This window comes from Pimephales promelas, chromosome 24 (genome assembly GCF_988280905.1).
Source record: "Pimephales promelas chromosome 24, fPimPro1.hap1.1, whole genome shotgun sequence".
Taxonomy (NCBI): Eukaryota; Metazoa; Chordata; class Actinopteri; order Cypriniformes; family Leuciscidae; genus Pimephales; species Pimephales promelas.
The window spans coordinates 14845594-14859321 of record NC_142792.1 but is presented as its reverse complement, the minus strand read 5'-3'; the positions used below and the strand labels follow the sequence as shown (position 1 = coordinate 14859321).

The 13728-nt window shown below is 38.0% G+C and overlaps 1 protein-coding gene across 9 annotated transcripts in view; it reads right to left on the bottom strand.

Moving 5' to 3' along the window:
* sox5 (SRY-box transcription factor 5) overlaps positions 1-13728 on the bottom strand; it is a 219817-nt gene that overhangs the window by 67540 nt on the left and 138549 nt on the right. For 3 of the 9 annotated variants that reach the window (XM_039668426.2, XM_039668424.2, XM_039668427.2), the window contains exon 1: positions 7951-8175. The exons of 4 other annotated variants lie outside the window; for them this stretch is intronic. In XM_039668426.2, the coding sequence (XP_039524360.1) occupies positions 7951-7988 (38 nt within the window). In that variant the 5' untranslated portion in view covers positions 7989-8175. Of the gene's footprint in view, positions 1-7950; positions 8177-13728 lie in introns of those variants that run through there. 2 more of the 9 variants (XM_039668428.2, XM_039668423.2) reach the window with 2 other exon arrangements.

Genomic DNA, 13728 nt, shown 5'->3' with positions numbered 1-13728 from the left:
CGCAACTGAACTTTCATGGCTAATTGTTAAAAGCTAATGGCCGCCCCACCGGTGTGCCACTCGACCCCCTCCCGCCGGCTGCGTACGTTAAACCCAGATTAAAGGCACACTTTCTCTATGAGCTTAGACACAGATTGAGCGCTTTCCTAAGTCCCTCTCATATCACATGTACATTTCTCCGCAGACGCTAATCGTCCAAAATACAGGGTCCATTAAACAGCGGAATGGAGCTGCACTTTAAATACTGAATCTAGGAGCTTTACCTAATCACCATCAGCAGTGGTTAACACTCCAGAAGTGCCTCTAATGACAGGACATAATTTAGAGGCTCACATACGCACACACTTGGATGTGCATGTCCCACAGACAAAACTTGCACGATGATGCTTTGCGGTGGATGGACAATAATGATTATTTGACCTAATAACTGCTATGCATATGAATAACATTTGATTTATCTTAGAGTAAATGGTATTTTCTTTACATACGATACATTTATTTATTAGTTAACATTTTGAGAATAATTTATCATTACATGTTTTACTTTTATATTTGACGACATCCCTGGGCATTCCCCGAGGACGTTTTTGTCAGATTTTGGGGGGAAATTTAAATCTTCCAAGTAAATTTAATGATACACTCTAAAAAATGCTGGGTTGTTTTAACCCAACTTTGGGTCAAATATGGACTAACCCAGCCGTTGGGTTAAATTTTTACATTACATTTTTAACCCAACATTTCGGGTTTGTCCATATTTGACCCAAAATTGGGTTAAAACAACCCAGCATTTTTTAGAGTGTATATAAAAACCATAATTACACCGGGTGAAGGTAAATTCCTGTGTAATATAACTATTTCATTAGGAAGGTCAGATCTTTTCTGTTTCAGACTGTGGGAATGAAACAAAGTGTGTCCAAAAGTTCAGACAATCAACCCGTTCAGCACAGATAACGCCAACAATGCCTTCGGTAGGAAACTGAGAATACCTCACAATCCACTCAGACATTAGGAGATGTGCTCATCCCTTTTTTCCTCTTTATCTTCTGCTCCCAGGACGATAGTCCCGTAAGGACGTCCCCCTTTGCACAATCAACCATTTGTGCCCAACTCTCTCTGTTTTGAACAGTCTTTTAAGTATATTACTTTACAGCTATTTATAGCTCTCTCAATTTTTCTCTCTGTGGGAATGTAGCGGCCAGCAGCAGGGAAGAAGCGAAGAGCGAGTCAAGAGAGAGCGACTCCGCTGAAGTAAATTCATCCGTAGTGCAAACTTTTGAGGGCTCTTCATGTTGTAATCACTAATCATAGCGTTCGCCGCTGCTGTGAGGGCACTTGGATTTTATGCGGGTTCATTTTCCAGAACTCCAGATCACGTTTCCACTCATCAATGAAAAACATGACAAAAAAAAGTGCATTTTAACGACGTTAAAACAACATCTCGGTAACACCTAAGTAGTAAAAAGACACATTCACTTGAAGTAAAATCTAAATATACTAATAGAATCTGTACTAGATGGTACTTTAACCAAAAAAAAAGCTCATTAATCTATCACAAAAAAAAAAAAACTTTTTGTTTGTTCGTTTACAATGACTATAAGATAGCCGATAGCTAGCTAAATGCGCTAACAAAGATTTGTTCCCCCCTTAAAGTCACTAAATAATCATTTAACAAATACGTACGTGTCTGTACATACACACACATTATTCACACACGTACTCAGGGAAAACACAAAGCTGCCTCTGTTTCCCCCTCTGACGCGAGGGCTGCAGGGCCACCCCAATTTCCTGTCCAGCATCGCCACAAAAGGCAAGAACACAGAGCCTAATGTCACTGTCAGCCATTACTGTTTAGGCATGGAGGTGAATTCACACACACACACAATCAAAAGTCATATGAGCGAAGCAAAAACAACCCGTTTGCACGCACAAACGCACAATAAGCAATGGTGAGCGTTTGCCGCTGGGTGGACACAAGGCACCAGCGAGAGCGTCGTGCCCACAGCGCCAAGGCAACGGCTGCATCAACACACATATACAGGGAGGAGGGGGGGGGGGGGGGGGGTTGCCAGTATTTTAGTCATCGCTTCATCTGTCTGCATAGTTTCCTGTCATCTCTCATCTCTAATTATTTATTTCTCTGGACTGACTCATGTTTTCACTGACATTTTACATATTCCACACACACACAATTTCTATGAAAACTTTCTCAGCCTCTGCTTGCCTTCTTTTGGAGTGAGTGAAGGTTTGTGAATATGATGTCCCCGTCAAGTGATTATCCAACGTGTTTTGCTCCCAGAAGCCCCGGTACAATTGACAAAATTACGTCTACGCCTTTACCTGCATTTACAAAGCTGTTACTATACAGCTTGAAGGATCGGATACAAACGAAAGGATTTAGCTAAGCAGTCCATTGATGTTTATTATTATCCTTCCAATGATGCAATTGTTTGGGCCCCCTCACCTCTGACCTTGTTGTCATACGGCTTCTGTGTTATTATCCTCTCGGTCTTGATAAATAAGACTTTAACCTAAATGGCAAAACTCAGTTCCCCTCTATCTCAGAGGATGTCTCGACTGTCAGCTGATCGCACAGGGGAGGTCTGGGAAGACTTCTGGAGGGGGGAGGAGGAGGAAACACTTCAGCATTCTTCTATGCCGACCCTCCTTTTTTTTCATGGAGACACGGTTATCAAGCCGCTGCGAGAGCTCATAACACGGACTACACAATGGAGCCAGTCTGCAATGAATGACCCAGAGAGAAGATCCAGAACCTCCATCAATCAGACAGAACACACACACACACACACATCTGGTTTACTATCTTTGTCCAATGACTCTCCATAAAGAAATCCTTGCAAATTATATTCCCTTACACTTACCATACCTCATCACAGAAAACTTTATTCATTTTTACATTCCCAAAAAAACTTTTCCAGCTTGTTAGCAGCTTGCTTGCTATAATGTGTGTTTAAGTGACAGGCTGGTGGTTTGATCAGTTTCATCTTTAAAAAACTGAAGTGCATCAGCCACATTTATCACCAGCAAGTTCAATCACACACGCTTAGTGGTGAACCAACCCACAGTGTTTTCTCTGTATCTTTACCAGGAAGAATTGACTGACCCAGAGACAGACAGACAGACAGAGAGAGAGAGTGAGATGTACACAACTATCCATTAAAGGAGGGAGACAAATGGAGAAGTGTTAAAGTCCCCTATCCCCCTCCCTCACTCACTCGCTCGCTCGCTTTCTCTCTCTCTTTGAGGAATGTGACAGTTTGGCCATATTCTCTGTGTGCTCCAATAAAACTAAACCCAAAAGTACCACACCAATAATAATAATAATAAGTTATATCATAATATTTTAATATAATGTTTATTTAATATATTTATGATGTAGCAATATGTCATAAAATTAGTTTATTTTTATAGATAACTTGCATATCTTTATAGATAAATAAATTAGATAAATAAATTATTTAGATAACTTGAAACACTTAATCCTGTATCTTTAGATGTCAAATATATCAAATTAACAATACCAAACAGTAATTAATGTACATTGCACAAATATTAATATATTGTATTATTACAACTACAAAACCTCTTGCATCTTAAATTGCACTAGTGTTCTAAAAATTAAATCAAATTTAGGAAAATCTTAATTTAACGATTTAAGCATTCATAAAATGAACATACCAGCAAAAATCATGACCTCCTTTTTAGGTCTCATAATATTTCCTCGTATAAAATCAGTTTGATTTCTGAACCAATTGAAAATAAAAACAGACTTACAGTGTTTTAGAAACATAAGAGACACGCGCACACACGCCACACATACTCTACACGGACAAATGCTGCGCTTTCGCTCCCGTCCACACACACACACACACACACACACATAGTCTCATGCTCTTTAACCACTGACAGCCAGCATTACTGGAAAGTAGAGTTTAACCATCCTTTTCTTCTAAGTCATTGTAATCCCTGCATTTATCACTATACATTCTGCTTTCCTATGTAATCCTTTAAATGTTTAATTCCTCATAGTTGTTGTTATCTTTTTCTTCCCCCTCTCCTCATCCTCCCCCCAGAGAGAGTGTGATGATTTATTAAAAACACATTTTCCTGACATATAAATGTGTTCTTAATTCAGGGATAAAACCCCAGAGTTTATCGCTGAACAAAAGATTACACTGTAAAAAATTTCTTGTCAAATTAACAGTAACTTACTGGCAACAATTATCCAGTACTTGCTGTATTTCATTTAACAGTAAAATTACCGTAACACTAACTACAGTACTGTTAAGCATACTGCAAATTAAATAACATTATTTTACTGTAATTTCTTACCATATTAAAGTACAGAATTACACTGTTAATTTTTAATAATACTGTATAGTATGAAATGTTATTGTATTTATTTTATAGTGCTACTGTGTAACCTGTAGAAAATCAGTAGAAATATTATTTTAACTGTTAATGGGAAATAGAAAAAAGAACAATTGAAGCTTTAACTGCACAAGGTTTATTGTGTATTTTCAAACACATTAGTACATTTACATAATATACATTTAAATACATTAATACAATTAAATACATTAATAATAAAAATGTAATATAATACAATAAAAATCATGCATGACAATCATGAACAATTATGCATAAATACATGCAAGAATTATCATGAACAGGTAAAATAGAAAAGATTAAAGGGGTGCTATCTGATCAATCTATTAGAAAGATAGTTCATAACAACTCATCCACCCACTCCCTGCTGGGGTAAAACAGCTTAAACTAGTCTAAGATTGTCTATTGGTTTGAGATATACTGTCTAACTGGTCAGTTGCTGATTTTAAAGGGTTTTTGGCTGCTTTCTATCTAAGGGACCAGATTTGCAGGGCTGGGAGACACATATAAACTTATAAACTATAAAAGCTTTGACGAGTAAACCACCAATCCAGATGAGTATAACAAAATGACAAGTTATCCAGTGTCCTTTAAAAAAATAAAAAAATAAACACAAAACAACCTCATCATGCACATGTGCCATGAAAAACTTGCATTACGGATATCAATAATTATTTATATGCAGACTTATGTTCTAACTTTTGCAATAGGAAGTTTTCTATCCAAGCTTTTATGCAATTAAACCTTAAACTGTACTGTAACGTTTATTTTCACACAACAATTCTAAACAACTTGCAGATAGACAAAATTCACAGATGGATAAAAATCCGTTTAAAATGTTCTCAGTGGGTCAGTACTGGACCAAGGTATAGTAGTAGTAGTTAGATAAATAGAATAATTAAATTAGATTAGATTTACAATTCATCGGTCGTCAAGATGGATAGGGGTCTTCTTAACATGCACAGCTCACACCTGTGAAAAAGGAGAACAGACAAGACAGTTAAAATATAGTACGTTTTTGTTGTTGTTTTGGCTAAACAGCAAAAACAGACAAAATGATGTCTAAAGTGTAATTCACTTAATACTAAAATCTTGTTTGGACTGTTGTTTAAAATCAATTCATTTACGATCACGTGAAAACGTAGGCTAAATCTTGCTTGTGTGATACTAAGTTACATGACTTAAAAAAAGATTGACAAGGCATCGTTCCCTTCAAATGAGTACATGTCAGTTTACACATAGTAAAAAAAAAAAAAAGATATTATAGCCGACAATACTGTAGTATATGCAGTGAATGGTTCCTACCGGAACACCCCCAGGCAGTTTGTGTAGTTGGTATGACCCGGGTTTTTTTTGTTGTTGTTGATTCTAAGTTCGCTAGTAAAGTGTTCAACACCAGGCTAACTCCCTCGTGTATGTGTCGTTAATGATAACCAAAGATTAACAAAGACCACAACAAATACTGTAAATGTCACACATACACCTTGGGCGCTTTCCGCGGTCCAACTTTATCACTGAGGTAACGTTATAATGGCAGAACGCCAGGTCAGGATTTACACGAAAATAAGCGTGAAAAAATCAATAAGAGGAATCGGCACTTTAATTTTATAACAATAAATCCGAATCCTAACCTTGGATGTCCGATTTCAGGATACATTTATCGATTATCAATTCCTAACCCCTGTAAGTCATAAAATAATGAACGTGCAGGCGCTTCCACCGACTTAACGTGGTAAATAACAAAATGATTAGACCATTTTGACCGTATAAGAGGTTACATATGAAATATATGTTAATAAAATCACATTTAATCAAGTAAGGCTATCAACATAAAAGAAATCCGCGTCTGACTTAATACAGACGTTATCGAACATTCCGCGGCCACTTCTTTCTAACGGTAATCTGTTAACTCATATGGTTTGCATAAAAATATGAATTACTAACCAGATGTATGGCGAAAACGTTGCCGACCGACAGCGACGCGATGCACGGCCTGCGTGTTCTTACAGAGGGAAGGGAACTGAAGAGTTCTTCATAAAATGGCAGCTTGTGGTTATTTTTCGCGGTCATTTCGTACTAATGTATTTGAATTTACAGTAACATCCCAAATGGCTACATTGAAGAGTAGCCTATCATATACATATTATATTAAAATGTCGAATATATTAAATTGAATATAGAAATCGTGGTCAGCTATTCTAAATAACTTTAAAGTTATTATTAGCTAGAATCCGTTTGCATACACATTATAAGAATTATTACTTACCAGATGAAGAAGTTGCAGGTCGGCAGAAAAGACAGCAGCACCACTGACACGACAGAGAAACTCTTCCAAAGTCAAATATGCTCTCATGCACACCCCACTGACATAAATTATGTCATAAATTATGACTGTTAATGGTCAACCAGTGCTACATTTTTATTTTAAATGTAAGAATAACATTAGTAGGCTAGCAATTTTACCCGTGGAACTGTGTGTGGTGTTTTTCGCGGTCAATTGCACTGCTGTATTTAGATTAACAGTAACTGATAATTTCCCAGAATGCATTGCAATTCTACAGTAACATACTGTCAACTGTGTGCACAGTACATAACTGTTGAAAAAACAATTTAATACTGTGAAAACAACTAAATCTACTGTAACTTACTGTACATAGATTATACAGTAAGAAACTGTTGAGAAAAACAGTATAATCCTGTGAAAACAACAGAAATCATTTACAGTGTAGTTTCATCTGGTAAAACAGTGCAGTGCTCTAATGCAATAAAAAAGTGTGTGTGTGTGTGTGTGTGTTGGGGGGTGAAGCTCGCATTAAAACGGAGTATTATGGATAATCTTCCCTATGGAGCTTTAAAGTCAAACCTTCTTTATTCGGCAGCAAAGCCACTTTTGTTGACATATTAAAGTAGGTGAGAACATTTCCCACCTCGGACCACCACAACAGAAGGCCAACGCAGACATCTGGCCACAATAAAACAACAAAAACAGAGATTAAAACAACATGGACAAATGGGGAAAAAGCAAAGCAAAGCAAGAAAGTTGTACTAAAGAACCTGTACATCCCCCTCCCCTGACTTTTGGTTGCCAAGCGTGTTGCCCAGAGATGCAACATGAGCAAAAAAGAAAGGTTGTGTGCCAGGGAAACACTGACGGGAGATCACCGATCCTTATCAAACACCATCTAACACACACACACATAGAGGGAAATAGACATATAGTGTGCAAACATGCCAAAAGAGTATGTAACCAGTTAGACCAGACTAGAGATAACTTAGTTTCAAAGTGGGATATGAAGAAGACAGTCCCAGCGTTCCATGCTCAACAAACATCTCGCAGTCACACTGAACTTTCTTCGCTTTCTAAACCACAGACAAGTTCACACACACAGCAAGCCCTAAACATGCCACACAAACAAATAAAGTAGCCTGCTCACTAGTAGACTAACTCACACACACTTTCTCCTGCTTATCAGGCTGTCCCTCGCTCTCTCCTCCCGGCACGGCTTGGTAAAGTGAATGTCTCATGCGTCAGTGTGAACGTACCTGTTAAACTCCTGAGGAAGCTCAGGCTCAGTAAGCATGCTGAAACAAGGGGTCTGAGATGCAGGAGTCCTTCCACGACAACATACGCGTCCAACACCCAGGGACCTCCGAGAACACACACACACATACACGCTGCCTGGTGCTCCTCTAACCTCTCGCAAAACCAAAGACTGTTTCTGTTTCTCTCTGCTGCACACACACTCTCACACGCTGAACCTCGCACTCCCCTCCCTCCCTCTCTCTCTCTCTCTCTCTCTCTCTCTCTCTCTCTCTCACTCTCTCTCTCTCTCCACCCCTCTTCTATGGCTCTAAGCTGCTAGATCGCCTCTTAAAGGGCCAGAGCATGACATGGTGTAGCGCAGAGCGCAGCTTCATACTCACACATGCATACACACACACACACACACACACGCAGCAGCACTGCCCCCTTCCTTAAGCCACAGTGTCCCTCTGTTGTGCTTCTGATCAAATGCACACACTTATGATCAAACGCATACACACACATCTACATTTTTTTAATTTAATTTTAATTTAATTTAATTTTTTTAATTAAAAAATAGATGTATTTGACACATTTTTTTTTTTGTAATTTCATTCTAGGATGTCCTCATATGTCTACAAAGTTTAGCAAAATGACCTCACTTTTTGGCTGTTTTGCCTTAAAACAAAACAAAAATGTTCAAATAAAACAAGAAATATTAAGGCAGATTTTTAGGTTCACCTAGGTTAAGTTCAATTCTGGCAAATCGAGATCCTGAAATCGCTGAACTTAAGCACGTCAACCACACACAAACACATCTTAAGCGAGCTGTATGCTTTGTGTTTTCACAGTGTAACTAACATGCTGCCCCCTGTCAGTCTTTATTACAGAGAATGAGAGAGTGAGAAAGAAAGTTAGACGGAGGGAGAGAGAAGGAACTATTCTTCTAAACGGAGGAAAGCACGTCTGACAGATTGAAATACAGCAGCAAGGCTTTAACGGTGAACTTTAAACAGAGTGTCAGTTTTTCTCAACCTCCTCACAAACACTGAAGTCAACCTTCTGTACATACTGCAGACACATTTAGTGTACGTCTGTGAAGTTACACACAGACATGCAGGAAATATAATTAGTGTGTATATACAATATATAGATATACATACATGCATACACACATACATTATATATATATACATATATATATATATATAAACATACATTACATATATATATATACATACATTATATATATATATATATATATATATATATATATATATATATATATACATACAGTACACACATACAGTACAGTGACTGACTAAATACATACACATATACACATACAAACACATATACACACACAAATCATCTTATTTCCGTTACATCTCCTGAAGTCACGGTAATATTTACAACAAAATTGTCTTTGCATTGGCATTTAATTTATGATAAGCATGACAAAAAAGTAATGTTTGGTAGATAATCCAATTTATTGAGGAAGTTAGTGAACTTAGAATAGCACTGTGCCCTGGCCTCTCAAGCATACACAGTAATAATGTTGTTAGGGCATTGTAACATTATTTGTGCATTTTCCTGTTGATCACTGAGGAAATTGTTAGCAGCATGACAATGTTCAAGGCACACACTGACCCAGTCTGACCCCTGCTAAAATTGTACGCTTGCAAAATGGCCCCACAAATAACTTCAGTGGTTTTGTGTGTATATATACTGTATATACACACATAAGTTTATGAAAGTCTTCTTCACACAATCCTTCTTTCAGTGTTCCAGTCAATAATTTCATATGTCTGTAGGACAAACTGTGCTGGACAACATTGGCACATTTTAATACTAGGGTACAAGGATTTGTTTCAAAATATGAGATATAGTGATGCTTGATTTAGAAAGCACTAATACAAAGTGGTGACAGAAGACAGGATACTGTAGAGATGTTTCAAAGGCAGAAAAAAAAACAAAAAAAAAAACGTAGTGAATAAAATGTGCACACACACACCAGCATAAGCGGCAAATTAATTAGCTTCTCTCAGGTAGCAATTATCTGTAGTTAAACATTTTAACGATCTTTCGAGTCAAGGCTGCAAGGTGATGGAGAAATAGATGAAAATGAAAAAAAAAGAGAGTTGAAATAACATCAACAACAGCCAGTGAGACAAAGACAGAGCAGAAAATCCATCAGAACAGGAATAAAGAGCAGTTCCAAACAGTTTCATCCACTTTTAAAGCTGCTATTGATGAAAATGGCTTTTTAAGAGAACATGAGCGTGAATGGAGAAGGCAGGTGCTTTCAAGGTTCAAACTCTCCAGATGGGCTGATTCGTTCAATTCCGACGATTCTACAAACTTCACTTTTCTAACCACAGGCTTTTATGTGAGAATTATACTGCAAAGCACACACATGCTCACGCAGGTATTTGCATACATGCAAAGAAAGAGAAAAGAAAATGCTACAAATGTAAAGAAACCCATGCATGTGTGCTCCGTCTTTATTACAAATACATGCATCCAAAAAAGGCACATGAAAACACACAATAGGTCCCTTCAGCAGATGTGTAGTGTCCAAGCCCCCTCACAGCTGTGCTGCATTAGAGGCCCCGAGTACTGAGGGTATGACACAGACAGGCAGTAAACAATTCCCTTACACCGTTACAGACACACACCGCTAGAATTCAGCTATTACCCCCTCTTCAGCTTACTAAAGCCCAACAGTAGTCCAGTTACCCATGTAAATACTATGTACTTACAATTACTGGGTACTAACTAGTACTAACCCTGAACCTACTCCATGTACTTACCTTATATTAGCCAGTACTTTTTAGGTAAGTACACTGTACTGTAAAAGGAAGCGGTACCCAGTATTTATATCCTTCACAATATTAAACCAATCAAAATAATATACTTTGTGATTTGCACATATTATTTACGTAACCTCATTTAGTTCCAAACCCATATGACTTCTTCGATAAAAAAAAACAAAAGAAGACATTTTGAGAAATGTGCAGGAGTTGTTAATGGACACAAAATCACAATAAAAGTTGCTTACACAATGTGTCTGCACATTTTAAAGTCTTTGAAGGCATATGACACCTTTGGTTGCTAAAAATATTGGCATCCACCCAATTCGCACTTAATCGTTCTTTTAATGAATTGCTTCATCCGGTCTAAATGATTCATTCACAAATTGGATTTTACTACTTTAACAGAACGAAGCCAGTAAAACGCATACAATAAAACGGGTTGTCAGATGGATAACTTTTCTTTTGAGCTTGAAAACTCCAGTCCCCATTCACTTTCACTGTAAAGAAAAGAGAGGGCAGCACTTTCCTAAGCATTTCTCCTTTTTGTGTTCCAGTCATGCAGGTTTGAAATGACATGAGGGTGAGTTAATGATGACAGTATTTCAATTTTAATCCTTTCTGGATCTCTACGGTTGCCCATCTCTCATTCTCTTCCTTTCTTTCTCTCTTTGGCTTGTGCGAGGCGTGTGACAAGGTTGTGAAGTGTGTTTATCTGGACTGAGAGAGGAAATCTCTGTCTGATGGCTGAGTGGCAGACGAGAGAAGCTATTAAGATAGAGTCCTTATCTTCCCTCCTCAGCAGAAGACCGGCTTTATACATACACACACGCACACACTGAAAAATATGTCTGTTGTCCTCTGCTGCTGTCAGTTATCTTGCAATGGTAAATATCAACGTATCACAAAATACACATCTGCTTTTACATGTTTTACACTTTTACTTGTCTGTAAGGTGCTCTGGGGTTGTAATGTCTAGGCTGTCTATTATTGCTCCTTGTAGTCGTGAATGACCCGCCAACTAGTTGTAAAACTGCACAGATTTGTGTTACACAAACAGCAACAACAAACGTTGGGTGAACGATCCTTTTTTTCTTCACCTTGGGTCCACAAATTTTTTTTTTTTTAAATCATAAATTCAATTTGACTTACACTGCCATTGAAAAGTAGAGGAGAGAGAAAATATAAAATTGCCCAATGCATCCGTTTTGTTCTGTCTATTTTGTTTTTATTTTGAAAGAAGTCTCTTATGCTCACCAAATCATTTATTAAACAGCAATACTGTGAGCTATTATTACAAATTAAAACAACTATTTTCTATTTTAAAATGTAGTAGCTATTCCCCTTACCTGATTTTTTGCCATTTTTTTTATCTGTTCAGCATTACATTATAATAATGTTGATGTTATTAATTAAAGTTGAAAATTGAAATGTGCGTCTTTTGAAGCTCCCAGTAGAGGAAGAATATTCACAACCTGGAGGGCAAAATGATGCTTCATTTCACTTTCAAAGAGACATACAACCTCACATGACTACTACAAAATGCATTACAACGAACACGCTGCACCACTACAACCATGAACCGACAGTCAAGAACCAGTCTACTGGATTACAGGTACTCACAACAAGACAGTAGTTGTGTTTCACTTCACATAACAAGGCTGAAACAAGCTCTAACAGACTAAACTACTTTGCAGCACCATGCAGGCATGGGAAAGAATAGTGTGAATGAAAGAGAGAGAGTGGAGAGAGGAAAGAAGCACCAAGCGTCTTCGCACCATTAGAGCCGCGATGGAGCACTCCATGAGCTCAAATAATGACGAACGATAATGCCCCCCTGGAACTCATCCATCCATCCTTTCTCTCAATACCTTCATCCGTACTTTGCTCTGTTCATCTACTCTTCCTATCACTAAACCGCTGTGTTAGACTAGACCTACTTTCTTTTTGAAAGAAATGAATACTTTTATTTAGCAAGGATGCATTAAATTGACAGTAAAGACATTTCTAATGCCACAAAAGACTTCTTTTGAACTTTCTATTCATCAAAGAATCCTGAAAAACAATGCATTCTCATCCCAAGGCGTCATCTAACTGACACTTTTGACCATACTTCAACATCTGACGCTTTAGGCACCCTTTAGTGTCAGTTAGATGATGCGTGTATATGTTTAGGTCTGGGGTAGGGTTAGGGTTAGACCACGACGTTAAAGGGTACCTAAAGCGTCGGATGTTGAAGTATGGTCAAAAGTGTCAGTTAGATGATGCCAGAACGGGCTGTGAAAAACTATATATTATGGTTTCCACAAAAATATTAAGCAGCACAACTGTTTTCAACATTGATAAGAAATGTTTCTGGAGTACCAAATCAGCATATTAGACACAATTCTTTAGGGAGCCTGAGAAACATACACACAAACTGGGGAAATTAGTAGTTATTTCTCTCTTCCAAACACACATGAAGCTTATTAGTGCTAAAACCGATGTATTTCGGTTACACATACCTCACAAACTGGCTACAATGTCAAATTTTCAGGGTTATTTGTTTACCCAGACTGCTGGGCATTTTTGTATGTTGTCTGTAGTTGTATGTAATCATTTGTACAGCTTAGTTCGTATTAAATGATCTGGGTAAACAGGAGAGAAAGCCTTGCATTAAAGTACACCACGTACGTCAAACTCTTCCCAAAAGCTCAGGCACTTCTAAATTTAAGTGTCAGTCCCGAGTTCGTCATGTGACAGAGTTTGCCGAGAGAATATACCTGGCAGTTCTCTCCAGGAAACTCAAGAGCACAGGTTTCTAAACTGCTTCGGCACTTCTGTCGCAGGCGACACAGAACAGGCAGGAAAGAGAAAGGAAAACAGGGGAGGGAGAAAGCAGCATTGAGATGATTCTCCACAGTGGCTTTGTGCAGCTCCTCTAAAAGTCCATCTGCTAGAAGCTCTCAGATCTCCAGCCTGCAGCTACAACACCTCCTCATCCTC